This window comes from Pisolithus orientalis (genome assembly GCF_024613125.1).
Source record: "Pisolithus orientalis strain OTSU chromosome Unknown F5J12scaffold_1, whole genome shotgun sequence".
Classification (NCBI taxonomy): Eukaryota; Fungi; Basidiomycota; class Agaricomycetes; order Boletales; family Pisolithaceae; genus Pisolithus; species Pisolithus orientalis.
The window spans coordinates 2,164,829-2,181,228 of record NW_026260782.1 but is presented as its reverse complement, the minus strand read 5'-3'; the positions used below and the strand labels follow the sequence as shown (position 1 = coordinate 2,181,228).

Here is a 16,400-nt window from a genome sequence, read left to right as displayed (position 1 = left end):
CGACGCTCCCTGTTTCATCCCGGACATTGTCATAATCATCCAACCAGCTCGGATGAGGGCGTCGGGGTCTGCCTTGGTCAATGGATTTGCGCTTGACGCCGATGAGCCGTCGAACGACGCCCACTCGGTGGTCTGTCGCGGCCCTGTAACGTTCCTTCCAACCGTTCGCGCTTGTTGGTGATACAAGTGGGATGGGTTCTGTGCGGTCCTCTTCATCTGGCGGGCTCGGGAGTGCGAACTTGCCCTTATCGTATTTGGAGTCAGAGAGTCTGTGGCTCTGTGCGAAAGGTATAGGATCGAAGGTCGAAGTAGCTATCAAGGACATGGGTTGATGAGTTTGCGGTGTCGCAGCCACAGACTGAGCATGGGGGGTTATTTCAGGTGATGGTAGTAACTCCGTGCACTCAGACGCCAAGTCGTGCGCATTGGAATGCAAATCGGGACCCATAGGAATGAAGGTATCCGTGCTCGTGATTATCGCCGTGTGTGGCATACTGGATACCGTCGGAATAGCGAGTGGTGTACTCTGTGAATGGTTCCTACTACTTAACAATCCTGACGAGAATCCCAGTGTAGTTGGCGGCCCCACAGGTGGTACAAAGCGGGTTGAAGGTGCAGAATGGGCGTGAGAAGTGCTTGACGGTTGATCGAAGAAGTCGAAATCGTCCTCTGTGAAGGTAATATCATCCTCGAAATCTATATTCATGCGCGAACCACCGCCGGCCCCTCCCCCTCCCCCACCGGTAATATCGCCGACGTTCATGTTGAAAGGCATATCATAACCAATGTCAAGGTTCATGAGCTCGGAAGGACCTTGAGACCAAGAGGTGCCCATGTTTTCGAAGGCGTCAAACGCAGACTCAAACGGCGCCGTTGCGGCCTCTAGTTGGTCAGATGGCGCTGACGGGTCAGTATGAACCATGGCCGGCGTCGACACGGAATCAAGCGACTGGACAGATGGCTTCCCATTGGTAGATGACGGCGATGGATAGAACGTATTGATAGCGGGTGTATTGGTTTCTGGAGTGTCGGGTACCGCAGGTTGCGAAAGACCTGGTGTCGTGGAAGGGGGAGCAGAAAGCGTTGGTTCATTCGGTGTGCTGGAGGTGACGAGTGTCTGTGTGGAGGTTGGCACTGTAACACTAGCAGGAACCGCTATGGGTGTTGTAGCTGTTCGAGGCGAGCCGGACAACTGTGCTTCGCGTTCTCGGCGTATACGCTCACGTTCCTTTTCACGCTCCCTAGCAACGGACTCGATATAGGAGCTTATTTCAGAAGTGACAGTGTCGATATTTGATGATTTGGAAAGCGACACGTATCTAAATGCACGGAGAAGGTCGGAGGTGGGTGAGACGCAAGTACGTCTAAAGAGAGTACGGTTCGTCAAAACCGAAATGGAAGGGATTGTAAGGGTATTTCCAAGCTCCGAAGAAGCGGACTCTGCAAAGATGGGGGATGAAGGCAGTGGTGGGGAGGGTTGAAGTTGAGGGGGTAGCTCAGGGATATGAGATAAAGATCGCGTAGATTGTTGAGTAATAATGGTAGAGGAAAGGCAGAGGCGCAAAGGCCAGATTATGGGCATGCCTTTATCCTCACCCTGCTTGTTTTGTACGGCAAGCCATGCGATGATGTAGGCAGGATCTTGTTGTCTTTGAATATTTAGCCGAGATAGTTTATTTTTCTCCGGCTTTGGAATGGTGCCACACAGCTTCCACTCTCCTACACCTAGGCCTGCGAGAGACTGTTCGAACTGAGAGGTGACAGCTGAAGTTGGTCCGGTGTACGCGGAAAGATAATAAGCAGGGACTCCGAATGGGAGCAGGGTAATGGGTGCACCAGCAGCCACGGGTAACGTGACTTCTAGTGGAAGAAAATCAGTCGGACGAAAGTGAGCGTATACTTCGAGCCTCGATCGACTCAAGTGTATCTCGAGTTGGCAATGCACGAGTGGCCTGATGGTACCATCAGCGACTGTCAATAAGATGAGATGGAGAAAAGAAATATACCTCAACTGTGCACCGTGCGACCAATCTGCTGCCCATTCGTCTGAGCAAGGGGATGAACTCAGTAGGAAGCCGTTCATCATGCGATGAGCCGAGCCACCGCTGCCAGCTGGACTTTTTGATGCTTCTGTGATATCATCAATCAGGCGAGTTCTAATGGCCTCTAGGAAGTGGAAGTAAACCCCACGCAATGGCTTGCGCGGAAGCAAATTGGCGGCCGAGAATCCATGAGCGGAAGATGAAGGACTCGATGACCAACTCAAGCATTCGGAAGCACGGTGATGGCTGATCGGCGCATACAGGGGAACATGGGTAGAGATCGCGGGTACCAAACGAGGACAATTCTGACACTGGAAACAATATTAGCACAGATGCTCGAATAAAGGCAGCGGGAGAGCGACAGACAGTGGAGTACAAGTAATTGAAAGAAAGTATGATCAAAAACTAATATTCACCTTTGAGTCCGTCCATGGATAATGCTCGCAGGGTCGAGAGACATGTGTCGGTAGAATCTCCGGAGGTAAGCATAAATGCATGTAATGCAGAGGACTCGCCATCGACGTGGGTATGAGGGAATATCGAATCAGAGAATGAAAGAGACCTGTTCCGCGATACCAGATATCGGCGTCCGTGTTCGAGGACTTCATATGGCGGACATTCGCTGTCCGGAATGTAAGTGGCGAATGCTACTCGAGGATCGGCAGGTAAGGTTATGACCGAAGCAAGCAGCTTGTCTGACGGTGCAACCGGGGACGGTAAATGAGAAGAGCTTGACGTGGTATTAGGATGATGCACTGAGGCATGGCTATCGTGTTTATGCGCCATGCAGAGCGACATGGGCCGTTAGGCTGTCTCGGGGTTCCGCTTGTTTAAGGATGGCCTGGATATGAGTTAAAGTTAGACCGGCACGGGGCCAACACAAAAAGACCGTACTGCACGAATGCGCCGCCCACCAACCAACCAACCCGAGTCTCAGCTCGACGCAGCTCAGTCCGAATCTCCTCGACAGCCCGTTCTTCACGATACCGTCATCTTCGCGCCCTTGGCTGTGGGCACAGTGCTGCCGGATAAATAATTGAATAATTTAGATAAGTAGTTATACACGTAATTAGGTAATATTCAGAACCACCCGTGGCGTCTGGTCTGGGTTGCCACCCTTCCCCGTCCTCCGCTATTACCTAGTGCTCAGGTTCTCATTGTTTTCTCAAAAAAATGCAGTCGGCTACTCGTCCAACGTCGCGTGCGGTTGCCTCTCCAAACCCGAGGTCGAACCCAGTGAATACCCAGACAAAATTGATAGACACCGTTCAAGGTCGCATCCTGTGCCTCGCAGACATTCGCGGTCATTTGTCTGCTCTCAATGATCTCGCTCGCGAAACCAATGTCAAGGCCATCATTCATACAGGGGACTTTGGTTTCTTTGGTCTGTTCAGTGCAGGAAATGCTATGTTTTTGTGTCTAACAACGATACCGTTACAGAGAGTCAAAGTATAGCGCGTATTAGTGACCGCACCCTTCGACACCTCACGATGTACTCTCCCCTTATTTCAACAAGCCAGAGAGACCAGCTCCTTGCTGCCGACAATATTCCATCCACCATCCGTACCACAGTAGACATCTCCCTAATTTCAGAATTCCCACTTCTCCTGTCCGGCCAGATAAAACTCCAAGTACCCGTGTTCACCGTCTGGGGCGCTTGTGAGGACGTCGTTATCCTGGAAAAATTCCGTACTGGTTCCTATTCGATCGATAACCTACACGTGCTCGACGAAGTCACAACACGTTGCCTCGATGTGGGTGGCATCAAATTGCGGCTTCTCGGCCTTGGGGGTGCCCTCGTGCCACACAAGATGTTTGACAATGGCGACGGAAATGCTACTATCGCTGGTGGTCAAGGTACAATGTGGGCCACCGCGTTGCAGATCGGAGAGCTCGTCGATACCGCCCAGCGGATTTTCGATCCTACCGAAACTCGAGTCCTGGTCTCCCATACCAGCCCTGGCCGGGAAGGCATCATTGCCCAACTCGCTCTCGTTCTGAAAGCGGATCTTACTATTTCTGCTGGCCTTCACTTCCGCTACGCAAGCTCCTATAACGAGTTCAGCGTCCAAACGGACTTCGATGGCTTCCGTCGCAAACTCGCCGTCGGAAAGGAGGGCTTCGATAAAGTTTGGGATACGGTGAAGGCACAAGTTGATGCCGTTGTTGATGACCACCAGCGAATTTTGCTTGATAAGGCACTCTCGGTCCTCGAGCGGGTTCCGTCACTTCAACCTCCGCCAGGCGCTACAACTGCTACTAGTGAAGAACCGGCTTGGAAAAATTGCTGGAACTGGAATCTATGCGACGCAGCTTTTGGTTCCCTTGTTCTAGACATCAAGGAAGGCAGGATCAGTGCAGAATTAAAGAGTCAAGGTTAGTTTTACGCCTTTTCCTTCTTGGCAGCTCTTATCGTTCTTTGCTTGCCACAGGTTTCAACTACGCCTATCGCCGCACTGCGACTGGCAACGTTGCACAAACCCCTAATTCTGCCGTGTCTTCATTGTCCAACACCACTCCACCTACCAAGGGGCCGACACCTGCTCCTATGGAGAAGCCTGCTTCTCCCCTGCCCAAGGAGGTCAAGTCTCCTCTCGCGGCTACTTCTCCACTAATATCAGGCAAGGAGGCACCCAGGGACTCGCAGATCAAGACCAACGGAACTACGACACCCTCAGGCCCGCCTTCTGAGAAGGCTGACAGGGGGGGATATAAGCGGAATCAGAGAAGGGATAGGAAAGACCGGGAGCGTCCTGAGCGGGAAGCAAAGGAACAGGAGAGGGAGTCCACTGAAGAGAAGACAGACGCAGCCCCGGCAACCGTACCTGATTCCCAGCCAGCGGTGGTACAATCTGGGAAGGCTACTCCAGTGCCGGATGATGGTGTGACAACCGATGGATTGGAGGGTGGACTCAAGTCACCACTCACGGATAGCACGGGGGCGAGAACTCCCACGTCGAGGCGCCCTTTCAGACATCCTCACACACTCTTTCTCCGTTTTTCTGAACCATTAAGTGAAGCTGACATCCAAGAATTCTTCGGGGGCGAGGAAGCAGGGGTGGGTACTTTGACCTTGACCTTGGCGTATGGAGAAACTTGACTTTGAAAACCTCATAGATTTCGCGGGTAAACACTCCTCAACCCTTCCACAATCGAGGCCACAGGATAGCATACGTTGAATTTGCAGATGAAGACAAAATGAAAGCAGGACTTGAGAAGAACAACGAGGTCCGTCAACTTCTTTCCAAATGGTGATTCATTGCATATAACCACTCTGCTTTCAGAAAATCAAAGACATGACGATTGAAGTCAAGATTGCCCACGATCGTGGAGAGGGTGGCGAGAGGGGAAGAGGTGGACCGAGAGGTCGTGGTAGGGGTGGATATGCGTCGCGAGCGCTCGGAGCTGCTGGCATGTCAAAACGCAATGGTGACGCACGCGGCGGCTCAGCTGACAACACGAAGACGGGAGGGGATAATGCATCAGCGACCTAGGGCATCAATTCGGCTTTCATGGGTACGTGGGATGAGGTTTGGACGCGGTAGAGACGAGGAATTTGGGCAGGTGATACTTTTTTTTTTTTTTGACGACTCTGGCATGCCGTTTATCACCCTGTTCACATTCGCTTTGTGTTGTCATCCTTTTTTTTCCTTCTCCTTCACTCAAGCCTTATAATTCTCGAGCACATTCTTTGTGTGTTTGATCCGTTATGCTCGTCTTGGGTACTGTACATGCACTTGTTACCTTGCCCAGATAATTTGTTTGCATTGTGTGAAAACTACCTGATTATGTAAGGAACATTGTAGAGCTGATCACGTGATGATATATTCCCCCAATAAAATTGGTCATATCTTTTCCAAGGGCTGACAGGTTTTTGCTGTTCTCCCAGCTGCCAGAATTTTGCTGCTGCTTTTTCACGCCGACGATGGGCAAATCAAGTAAAAAAGCAGACAAGCCAACTACTACTGGCTCGGACAGCAAAAAGGCAACGACGAAGAAGCCTGCTGCAAAGGACAGCAAGGCCGAGTCAAAGTCGAAACCGGTCCCTGCAACCTCGAAGGAGATTCTCGCCAAAGCCGCGGTATGTAATGGGTTCTTATTACAGTGCGCGTGCGTGGGGGAAACGTCGTGCTGACTGTGGATCGATGGCTGTAGAAACTAGCTAAGGCGGCGGCAGCCAAGATACCGCAGAAAAAAGAAGATTCTTCGAGTGAGGAAAGCTCCGACGACTCCGACGAGGATGAGGCTACTCCCCCCAAACCCGTGGCACTTCCCAAAACCGAGAAGAAACAACCACCCAAAAAAGCTTCTGAGTCCTCGTCAGACTCGTCTTCATCCAACGAAGACAGCGACAGCGACAGCTCGTCATCAGAAGAAGAAAAGTCCAAATCGACCCGGATCAAGCTCAGCGCCAAGGCTAGCTCTTCGGAATCGTCAGATGACAGCTCTAGCGATGAGGAAGCTGCACCCCCTAGTTCTGCTGCTGCAAAATCAGCGCCCAAAAGGCAACCCCCTGCTTCATCCGACTCGGAATCATCTGATGAGTCCTCGGAGAGTGAAAGCGAGAAAAAACCCGTGAAGATTTCCCCATCAAAAAAAGTCGCTCTTGCCAAGAAGGCGTCATCATCATCTTCCGAGTCGGAAGAATCTTCGTCATCGGATGAGGAGGATTCCCTAGCTGTCCCTGAACCGAAGAAGGGAAAAGTGGCATCGTCGAGCGAGGAGAGCAGTGACTCCGAAAGCGAAGTGCCAAGTATGTGTCCCTCGATCTTCATCTGTTCAGTTGATTTATTTCATGCAACCAGGCAAGAAGCAGACAAAACCTGCTGCTGTTGCATCACCCAAAAAAAACTCTGCAAGTGCTGTTGCAAACGGAAAACTGAAGGCAAACGGCAAGGCGGAGGAGTCCTCAAGTGACGAAAGCGGTTCCGACAGCAGCGGGTCCGAAGAGTCGGAAGACGAGGACGAGGACGTCGAAATGGCCGAAGCACCCCCTCCAGCGACGAGTAAGTACCCCCTCCTTCCCTTACCATCATGAGATCTTTTTTTGCTTACTTGTGTCCATGCGTAGCTGCTAGTAACAAGCGCAAGGCGGAAACTCAATCCGCTGCTCCCCCAAAAAAGGTCAAGCTCGCGGATGGTGCAGCAGAACCCTCCGCCGACCAAGAAACCAAGAGCGTTTTCGTCGGAAAACTCTCATGGAACGTTGACAACGACTGGCTCGCACAAGAATTCTCCTCTTGTGGCGAAGTTGAGTACGCGTCCGTTCAGATGGACCGCACGACCGGCCGGTCACGTGGGTTTGGCTATGTACACTTCAAATCGGTAGATGCGGTCGAGAAAGCGCTGGCAATGGACGGCAAGGAAATTGATGGACGTCCTATCCGCGTCGACAAGAGCAGTTCTCCAGACAAGAAAGCGTCCGCAGACAAACGGGCGCAAGCGTTTGGCGACAAGCAAAGTCCGCCATCCAGCGTTCTCTTCGTGGGTAACCTGAGCTTCAATGCGACCGAGGACGGCTTGTGGGAGACGTTCGGCGAGCACGGGGATGTCAAGAGCGTTCGGATACCCACGGAGCGTGAGACGGGTAGACCGAAAGGATTTGCCTATGTCGAATTCAGCGACACTGAAGCGGCAAAGAAGGCTTATGAAGCACTCAATGGCTTTGAGTTTGATGGCCGGGCCGTGCGGCTAGATTTCTCTCAGCCAAGAGATGCGGCAGGCGGACGTGGCGGCGGACCGGTGAGTAGTAGACTGACCGTCAGGGTTTATGGATGTTCACTAAGTGTTGTTATACAGGGTGACCGTGGCCGTGGTCGCGGACGAGGGTCTGACCGCGGCTGGCGTGGCAGGGGTGGTGGCGGTGGATTTGACCGTGGTGGAAGGGGTGGTGGTGGGTTTGATCGCGGCGGAAGGGGTGGTGGATTTGGCCGTGGTGGGAGAGGCGGCGACAGAGGACGGGGACGAGGAGGCGCGCGGACCGGTACCATTGCAGCCTTCGAGGGGCAGAAAATCACGTTCTGATCTATTCCGTTTCCTCCTCTTCCCCCGCCCATGCTTGAATGAATTTGGCTTCCGTGCATATATGATGCACACGTACCTCATGTTTGTTTGTTTTGTTTCGCATATTCTCACATGCAAGTTCGAACAACCCACGCTGGTGTGTCATAGCTTACTGTGATCTACGTAGAGTGCCTTCCGGTTGGAGGCACTATAGGGCAGCATTACTTGCTCAATGTTCTCAATATTGGGGCTGCTCTGGAAGAGGGTTGATCGCTTTGACGCGTAGGTAGTAGGATATGACCACAGAAATACGTCGGTCTCGCAAGTTTCCCGTCTCTCACCGCGAAACAGCCATGCACACGTCGAGAGGTGTCAACTGGCAACTTGGGTGATGACCACTATAATATTCCCCATAGTAACATGCTAGCTATTACCTAACTCTAAAGCGGCAAGGGCAACGCCGCCACCAGGTCCAGTCCCAAGAGAAAGAAATCCTCCTTGTTGCCTGCGGTGCATGTCATCAGGCGTACCTCTTTCGTTATCTAGACCATCTGGTATTAAGTAGATTAACCAATGAGCTAAGGAACACATTTGGGGGGATTCACAGGAGACTTGTGACAGCGACACATAGTTGTAACCAGTAGCCCGGCCCGCCATAAACACAAATCAAAAACAAAAAAAGAGACTGCTACACAAGGGGGGCATCAGCATAAATAAGGTGCGTACTTATGTAGGTGGGTAGGTAGATGTAATGTATTGATATGTAGTACAGTTACTGTAAAAGAACAAATTTAAAATCAAAAAACAAGAATTCACGACCCACCACTCCCCTTCTGCATAGCCTTCCGGATAGGATTCTGACTAGGCGGTAACGCCCCAGACCTCTCAAGTCTATCGAACAACACGAACAGCTTCTCAGCCTCCCTCTCCTTCTCTTCCTCCGTCATATCGTTGGGCTCGCGTTCCTTGACGACCTGACCGGTTATGGGGTCGATAGGCAAACCGTCCGAAGTTGTCATCTGGGGAGTCGAATCGGTTGGGGGTGGGCCGGTTGCGATGCCCTTGTTGAACAAAAACCCGGCGAAGTTGCCGTAACCGAGTGTCGTGAGGTTCGTCGCTAAATTCCAAGTTAGCTATTCGTTACAACGGCGGAACGCTTTTTTTTTTTTGACCAAAACACTCACGATTAGAATCATACATCGCAAAGAACATTTCTCCTACGCATTTCCCCAAGCGATCATGGTATACGCTCTGAAGAACACGGAGACACCGTCCCAAGACGTCGTCCCGTCCTTCCAGCGGTGTAGTGCGGTCAAGGCCCTCAGGTACGAACCAGTTCCTTATTCTCAACTTGGCATCTTCGTCTCCAAGACAGAACCGAGTGATCAAGAGAACGAGCGGGGTGATGAGATCGCCCATGGAGGACTCGTTCAAGGACCAATGACCTTGGAACCGATTCCGCACGACGGCTTCGTCGGGGTCGTGGTCGCCTTGGAAGAACGCTGCTAGAGCGCTATCGAGCAGTTCGCATGCGCGCATTGCTGTATCCGGCACGGCCACTGGCGTTGTGGATCGAGAAGAAGAAGACCACGAAAATGATCGTCTCCCAGCGGCGAAGGCAGAGATTGCGCGATCGATTGCCCTGGTCTTTGGTTCCTTTTCCTTTTCCTTGGCGGCAGGAAGATTGGTATTGGTATCTGGACAGGGGGAACCGGACAAAGATGATGTCGCTGAGTCTGTCGGTGTCACTCGCGCTGGTGGAGTAGGAGGTTGTGAACCGAACCACAGAGTCCGATTGGAGGCATTGACGGGTATGATGATTAAAGCGTGAATAATATGTAGCATCGGGGGCACCAGTGGATGAGGTGATTGAGCAGGTAAACGGTGAAAAGCACGCAGAAGGGGAGGAATTAGGCTAAGGGGCATGGCGCCGTCAGCTCCAGCGAATCAAAGAGAAAGAGGAGACTTACCCATCCAACCGAGGACTCCAGTAATCGGCCATGGTCCTATGGTCCTGCCCTGACGCTGCAACCTCGGGTGATTGAATCTCGGCATCCACGAGCTAGGGTATGATGAGCAAAAAGAGTTTACACGGTGGACATGCGGAAGGAAGGGCAAACCTTGGGGTAATGAACGCAAAGATTAAATATAAGTTTAAGTAGATCAGTCATAGCGTCCTCGGGTGAGGTTCCGCTGACGGATTTTCCTGCTACCAAATTGTGCAAGAGGTTGTCCATCTTGGTAGTTAGGACATCAATAGCCGTTTCCGAACAGGACGAGTTAGTGCGTTTGTTTTCCACCATCCACTGGATGAACGACGCAGCGGACAGGGATGAAGCGGTACAAAGGAAGAGAATTCTCGATGTGAGGTAGATCGTCTCGAGGGACGAGGATTTCTAATTGGGGTGTGCGTGCGTAAGACGACGTAAAATTCAGGGGGGCGAATGGTTACCTGCAGTAAGTCGAGAGCGACATTTCCTCCGTTTACGTCCGAGCCGATGAAGGTGGTTCTGGCAGGCTCGATGAGAAGACAGGTATTTGCGATGCAGCGCAAAGCGTTGTTCTCCTTCAAACCCTCTACGTGGGGGGTGCTAGAGATGCCGAGCAGATGACGAAGATTTGCAGGGGACGCAAGTACGCCGGCAACTTGGGGCACTTTGCCCAAATCCTTGAGTTTGGGAAGAGCCACATCTACAGCACCTGGCAACACGATCAAGAACTCCATCCAAACGCCACAGACACAGACACGAAGATGATGAAGTGGCGAAGTGGCATCACATACCTTGCTTGGATAGCCGAGATACGGTGCCGTCGATCAGAGCAGCTTTGAGGTCATCGAGAATGAGCTGGGCGAGTGCCTTTGATGCGGGGATGTCGTGAGGATCTACATTATACGAACCGGAGAGGTAATAGTCTGAGTTGCAAGGCGGGGACCGGGACGAGATTTACGAGAGAATGCATTACCGATGGCTCTGAAAGCAGCGATGACGTCTGAGGTGGGTGCAGAAAGAGGCAGAGAGACGTAAGGTTGAATCGCAGGACTCAGGTTGGACATGATATGTAGTATGCGAAAAGAAGAAAAAAGAGAAGACACGAGTGTTTTATTTTATTTTTAACAGCAGTAGTAATGGCCCGCACCCTGTCACCACCGTACAGCCTCGCTGCCTGTCTGCCGTGATAGCAATTTGCAAAGCTAATGTGTTGTTGGCAAGGGCTCGCGATCCTAATACGCACAAACATGCACAAACATTCTGTCTCTTGTGTCTCGCCCGCATTCGGAATACTCGACGACCGATGCAGTCGACAGGCCGTCTGCTGTCTGAGCATGTGCACAGACCTCTCATTCGCTTCATCGGAAAGCGTGTCTGGTCATCCCGTACGTCCCTCCTCGTCGTTCCAGTCACGTGAGGTGTCATGTCTCTCCAGCTGGCGCGGGTCAGCCGCATCCCGCCGGTCCGGCGAAACAACCACCAAATGCCAAACACAAGTCTGTCTTCCAACACTACTGGCAGGCCCCACCTCGTCTATGGAATCCCCGCTACCACAACCTCGAGCAAGCAGAAATAGATGCAATCCAGGTAGGTTACCGACAACGTAATACTTCAAGACAGACGCTGACTGGCTCGTCAGAGCGGTGGTGCTTCGTTACATTGATACTCAACATCAACAAAACCACTCGCAAAATATAAGGTCGTAAAACTTACTGCAATGTCTTAAAATTCAGTACAACTGATACATAGTACTGTCTCCGTTATATACAACAATGTATTGCACTATAACAAGCGGCCAAATACAGTGTGGATAAGGGTCGCAACCCATCCATTGGCACATGATATTTTATAGCCATGTATCTCGGTGCCATTCGATGCATTTTAGTATGTTGAATTGTATTCCTCGCCATACTTTATCACACGTTCCACTGGATTTCATATGAATGCAATGACTTCTATTGCATGGTATACATTACATGATGATGCAGTCCACTGAGAGCAAGTTAGAAGCCGACAACGCTAGTACAACATTCAATGCATCCCGAAATGAGCAGCCACGCACCAGTTACAGGAATAAACGATGACAAGGTATAAGAGGGAAGCATTCGAACAACAAAGTAGGGGAAATGAAGGCAGTGTTGGGACTACTTGCGCTTGACACGCTTACGTGGTGGCTCAGCCTTGTTCTTCGAGCGCTGACCAGCACTGCCACCTTGAGATTTCTTCGTGGTCGTAGTGGGCTCTAGAGTGGGGTCCTTTCGTATGGTCTCAGTAGCTTCAGGATCCGTCAGTGGGCTCCCAACGGTCTCGCATTCATTACCTGGGTCATGGTGAAAATTTCTGTGACTGGGCCTAGGCCCTGGAGGTGATCTGGGATGGAAGCTGGTGCGATGGTCAGGTGGATCGAAGTCGTTACGTTGTGGCACTGAATGGGCATCATCTCCCAAGCTTGGTTGGATCTGCAGACCATGGTAAGCCAATGGATTGATCCGAAGCAGAACATTGCAAGTACTGCTACCTTGGCGCTGCTGTTCTTGGGTGGCAGAGTACCTTCATCGTCGCGAGATACATGAACCATGGGTGTGGGAGACATGGTAACCTGAGGCCCATTGCGACTGTCAATTGAGTGCTGCACATGTTCTTCAGTACAACGAGATTGGCGACCCGCAACCGGGGAGTCAAGGAAAGAGTCCATGTCGTCATCCTCTGATGAGTCATCCGAGTTTGCTGCTGAGATTGGTCGCCTTCGCTTGGAAGTTTGGCTGAGGCCAGGCACCTGCCTTCAAATGCGAGTAAACCTAGTTGACCGTGATAACACTCTGATGCAGTACATACTTATTCCACCAGTGAAGCGTCTCTTGGGTCCATGGATGGTCTGGTTGATCTTCCAAGACCTTGACAATCTTGAGAAAGAGTTCGTAAAGGTCAACACCACCAATTGCAGATGTCCACTGCTCGGCGGAGCTGAGCGCAAAGTAGTACTGAGAAACAAGAGTTAGCAGACAGAGAGAATAAGAGCCGTAACTCCATAAGGTGACCTGTATCGCAGCATACGCAATTGTGCGAGGTGTTGGGTCAGGCAGGCCGTGTGCTACACCTTGCGGGGTTTTCGTGCCTCTGCGAGTTGGGTCCAGTGCAGATGATGGACTTGTGAAAATGTGACGAAAGGTCTACCAGTAAAGACTTCAGCCAAGCTCGCACACAATTTTCAAGTTCACATGAATACATACCCGTACTAAACCTTGGCTTCGGAGAAACCCTTTCTTCTTGTTGTTTGGGTCAAACATTTTCACGTCGTAGAGGCAAGCTGGAAACTTGCGATGTGTGATTTTTCGTGTCCCATCGTGAACCTGGTTCATGAATAGTCTGATCATATGCACTGCATGAGCAGAAGGAAACGAAGTTGAGGTAGACATACTGAGGGTTTCTATCAAACTCTTCCAGGTGTACAATTGGGCAGAGGTTCCGTGCAGTAAGAGGATGGTTCCATCCACGGGTTGACTTGGGGTCACCCTTCCGGATTGGTGGCTTCACAGACTGAGTCGTGGGGTCCTCAAGCATATATGTCAGCACGTCCCACTTGAGGCTTCCTGTGTCATTTGTTCGCGACCGAGCAGCAGCAGCAACAAGCTGGATGAAAATTAGTGAGTTTGAGACATGTCAAGTGCATATATGCACCTACCTCATCGATGAAAGTAGAAAGTGAGTCGCGCTCATGTTCAAAGCCTGAAACAAGCTCACTTCCATTATCAATATGCGAGATGAAATTCTGATAAAGTGCGATATGATAGTCTTTCTCATTCTGACTGCCAAATGCAAACAATGTTAGTGCAGTGCGTCACAAGCAGGGCATTAGTCATACGTGTATGCAGTGGAATCCTCATCTGGCTCCTCAAGTGGATCTGGAAACTCATTCTAAATCCCATCCCAGAGCACTCGTTCAAAATCCACAAAGGGGTCCATACTCATAGGGAAGAAAAACGCAGCAGATGTAAATGGTGACATTGCATCTCTGAAAGTCATCAGCTGGGGAGTCCTATGCTCATATAAACACAATGAATGTACCTCTTTTGCCTTGGGTTAGACAGACTATCAAGCAACTTTTGAAAGGAATTGTTGAGCATGACGCCTCCAGGCATGATGGTGATAGGAGAATACGAAATGAGCCGCACTACATGGTGAAGTGGCATTTCAAGCGGAGACTAAATTCACACCCCTGCCTTCACTCCTGGCGCCCACTGCCCTGATTCCACCATTGATTGTATTACATTGCAACAAGTTGCAGTAGATTGTATCTGCATGGTCCATGCTCACGCAGCGTGTGTTCCTTGTATTCTTTGTTATAATGGCTGCTTTTGCATGTGTAGGATGTAATCGTTCATTCAAGAACAGGACTGCCCTTTGTAATCACAAACGAGCCTGTAAATTCAAGATATCACAGGCAGCAAAGTCTATCCTTTCAAGGCGGAAGGAGGGACGTACTGCCCATCAAGCAAACCAGGCACTGCAGAAGGAACAGGCTAAATACATGGAGCTGGCAAATGAAACAATTAGTGATGATGTAGTAACCATAGTAAGGCGCCTTTCAATACTTAATTCGAAACACAGTATTATCTTACATATGTATGGTGTCAGGATGTGGCAGATGTCGTGCCTGCTGAACCCTTGTCACCCGAGTACCGGGTTTCTGGGTTGCCCAACCGTCGGCATCGCTTACCAAAGAGGTTTCGTGATGATCTACCCCCGATTCAAAGCACTGCCGCCATAGCAGTCGCAGCAGCCAAATCCCCCAGGCCTGTTGAAGAAGATCATGACATTGTGCTTGATATGGAGACTGACAATGGGTCCCCTCAACCACCTTCGGAGAGCCATATCACCACTGAACCAGACCATTATGGAGTTTACCGCACATACTTCGGACCGAATCTGCCTACTTATGACCCTGATGGCATTGCCGACATCAATCACCTTTCAGATGCACCAACTTTCCCACTCCCTCAAGACCAGCAGCACCGAGTTGCATCATGGTGGTCTGGATTTGGCTCATCATTGCGCTCTGTCCAAACTGACTATTTTGCACCATTCCTCAATGCAACTGTATTCCGGCTGATAAGTTGGTTTTATAATGGGACTAATGTGAAGTCACTTGCAGATCTTGATCGCCTTGTGCATGATGTAATCCTCGCCCCGGATTTTGACAGAGCTGGTCTAGAGGGTTTCCGAGCTGTAAAAGAAGTAGAAAGGATTGACGAACACCAGGGTGACCCCAATGATCTTGAATCTGCTTTCTTGGCAGCGGCTGGATGGAAAGAAACTACTGTACAAATACGACTACCGGCGGATGGCATTTTACATGCATCTGAAGACGAGGCACCCCTATTCAACATACCAGGCCTCTTTTACCGCAAGCCACTTGAGGTTCTCCGGTCAGCACTTTGTGAGACATCGGCAGAACAATTCCATTTGTCCCCATTTCACACATATGCCACTGATATTGACTCCCATGAACTACCAACACAGCGCATCTACTCAGAGATCTACAACTCGGATGCAATGGTCGAGGAACACCACAGAGTCCGAGAGCAATCACGTGCAACTGGGTGCACTCTGGAAACTGTAGTTGCAGCAATTATGTTCTGGTTGGATTCAACGCACCTTGCGAACTTTGGCACTGCATCTCTTTGGCCAATTTACATGTATCTTGGAAATCAGTCAAAATATATACGAGGCAGGACAACATCATTTGCTGCACACCACCTTGCTTACATTCCAAAGGTTTGTCCTTGCTATTTTTCCTACTGGTTCATTTATTGTTATTATTATTATTAACATTACTTGTATAGTTGCCCAACACTCTCCAAGATTTTTATTACCAAGTGTTTAACAAGGCTGCAACTTCGGAGATTCTCACCCTATGCCGACATGAGATAATGCAAGCAATATGGTTACTGCTTCTGGACAATGATTTCATGCATGCCTATCAGTTTGGGCTGGTAGTCGAGTTTGCTGATGGGATTCTGAGGTGTGTTTCTCCATGCATCTTCACATACTCAGCTGACTACCCTGAAAAGTAAGTTCGTGCTGTGCTTTGCCAATATGTATCTCATCTCACCAACAGGGTACTTCTCGCATGCCTCAAGTTTCTGGGAGGATGCCCATGTCCTCGTTGCCTTATCAAGAAAGATGAAATTTCAATGCTTGGGACAAAGGCTGATTGAAATCTTCGCTCTAAAAGGGCACGTGTTGACAACAACAGATTTTGGTTTGTGGTGAAGAAAGTGTGGGAGTGGCTCTTTGTGAAGGGTTTGAACATAGTGAGTGCAGCAGTAAAGCGCTTGCTAATGCCGGAGTCACTTGTTCCAAC

General features: G+C 50.4%; 4 protein-coding genes across 4 annotated transcripts; 3 read left to right on the top strand and 1 right to left on the bottom strand.

The window, feature by feature from the left end:
• The first annotated feature begins 3,144 nt into the window (after positions 1 to 3,144).
• On the top strand, positions 3,145 to 5,875 carry F5J12DRAFT_794810 (uncharacterized protein). The gene is made up of 5 exons (XM_051744041.1): positions 3,145 to 3,426; positions 3,483 to 4,418; positions 4,475 to 5,100; positions 5,160 to 5,270; positions 5,327 to 5,875. The coding sequence occupies exons 1-5, from the start codon at positions 3,216 to 3,218 to the stop codon at positions 5,534 to 5,536; spliced, it is 2,094 nt and encodes a 697-aa protein (XP_051606081.1). The 5' UTR covers positions 3,145 to 3,215; the 3' UTR covers positions 5,537 to 5,875.
• A 25-nt stretch (positions 5,876 to 5,900) lies between these two features.
• F5J12DRAFT_794808 (uncharacterized protein) lies at positions 5,901 to 8,378 on the top strand. The gene is made up of 4 exons (XM_051744040.1): positions 5,901 to 6,123; positions 6,198 to 6,795; positions 6,848 to 7,048; positions 7,114 to 8,378. The coding sequence occupies exons 1-4, from the start codon at positions 5,968 to 5,970 to the stop codon at positions 8,064 to 8,066; spliced, it is 1,908 nt and encodes a 635-aa protein (XP_051606080.1). The 5' UTR covers positions 5,901 to 5,967; the 3' UTR covers positions 8,067 to 8,378.
• A 75-nt stretch (positions 8,379 to 8,453) lies between these two features.
• On the bottom strand, positions 8,454 to 11,222 carry F5J12DRAFT_794806 (guanine nucleotide exchange factor). The gene is made up of 7 exons (XM_051744039.1): positions 11,010 to 11,222; positions 10,828 to 10,929; positions 10,498 to 10,745; positions 10,166 to 10,441; positions 10,016 to 10,107; positions 9,230 to 9,960; positions 8,454 to 9,162 (listed from the first exon to the last, which is right to left on the bottom strand). The coding sequence occupies exons 1-7, from the start codon at positions 11,098 to 11,100 to the stop codon at positions 8,858 to 8,860; spliced, it is 1,845 nt and encodes a 614-aa protein (XP_051606079.1). The 5' UTR covers positions 11,101 to 11,222; the 3' UTR covers positions 8,454 to 8,857.
• Positions 11,223 to 11,309: 87 nt separating this feature from the next.
• Positions 11,310 to 11,983, top strand: F5J12DRAFT_794802 (uncharacterized protein). Its single transcript, XM_051744038.1, has 3 exons — positions 11,310 to 11,421; positions 11,472 to 11,623; positions 11,676 to 11,983. The coding sequence occupies exons 1-3, from the start codon at positions 11,340 to 11,342 to the stop codon at positions 11,697 to 11,699; spliced, it is 258 nt and encodes an 85-aa protein (XP_051606078.1). The 5' UTR covers positions 11,310 to 11,339; the 3' UTR covers positions 11,700 to 11,983.
• Positions 11,984 to 16,400: the final 4,417 nt, after the last annotated feature.

Bases quoted from the DNA above. Each gene is read 5' to 3' on its own strand.
- F5J12DRAFT_794810 (XM_051744041.1), top strand. From the start codon at position 3,216: ATGCAGTCGGCTACTCGTCCAACGTCGCGTGCGGTTGCCTCTCCAAAC. The intron at 4,419-4,474 runs GTTAGTTTTACG...TGCTTGCCACAG, and splicing joins TGCAGAATTAAAGAGTCAAG to GTTTCAACTACGCCTATCGC. The intron at 5,101-5,159 runs GTGGGTACTTTG...AAAACCTCATAG, and splicing joins TCGGGGGCGAGGAAGCAGGG to ATTTCGCGGGTAAACACTCC.
- F5J12DRAFT_794808 (XM_051744040.1), top strand. From the start codon at position 5,968: ATGGGCAAATCAAGTAAAAAAGCAGACAAGCCAACTACTACTGGCTCG. The intron at 6,124-6,197 runs GTATGTAATGGG...CGATGGCTGTAG, and splicing joins AGATTCTCGCCAAAGCCGCG to AAACTAGCTAAGGCGGCGGC. The intron at 7,049-7,113 runs GTAAGTACCCCC...GTCCATGCGTAG, and splicing joins AGCACCCCCTCCAGCGACGA to CTGCTAGTAACAAGCGCAAG.
- F5J12DRAFT_794806 (XM_051744039.1), bottom strand. From the start codon at position 11,100: ATGTCCAACCTGAGTCCTGCGATTCAACCTTACGTCTCTCTGCCTCTT. The intron at 10,442-10,497 runs GTAACCATTCGC...CACCCCAATTAG, and splicing joins TCGCTCTCGACTTACTGCAG to AAATCCTCGTCCCTCGAGAC. The intron at 10,108-10,165 runs GTTTGCCCTTCC...ATCATACCCTAG, and splicing joins TTTGCGTTCATTACCCCAAG to CTCGTGGATGCCGAGATTCA.
- F5J12DRAFT_794802 (XM_051744038.1), top strand. From the start codon at position 11,340: ATGCAGTCGACAGGCCGTCTGCTGTCTGAGCATGTGCACAGACCTCTC. The intron at 11,422-11,471 runs GTACGTCCCTCC...ATGTCTCTCCAG, and splicing joins AAAGCGTGTCTGGTCATCCC to CTGGCGCGGGTCAGCCGCAT. The intron at 11,624-11,675 runs GTAGGTTACCGA...CTGGCTCGTCAG, and splicing joins CAGAAATAGATGCAATCCAG to AGCGGTGGTGCTTCGTTACA.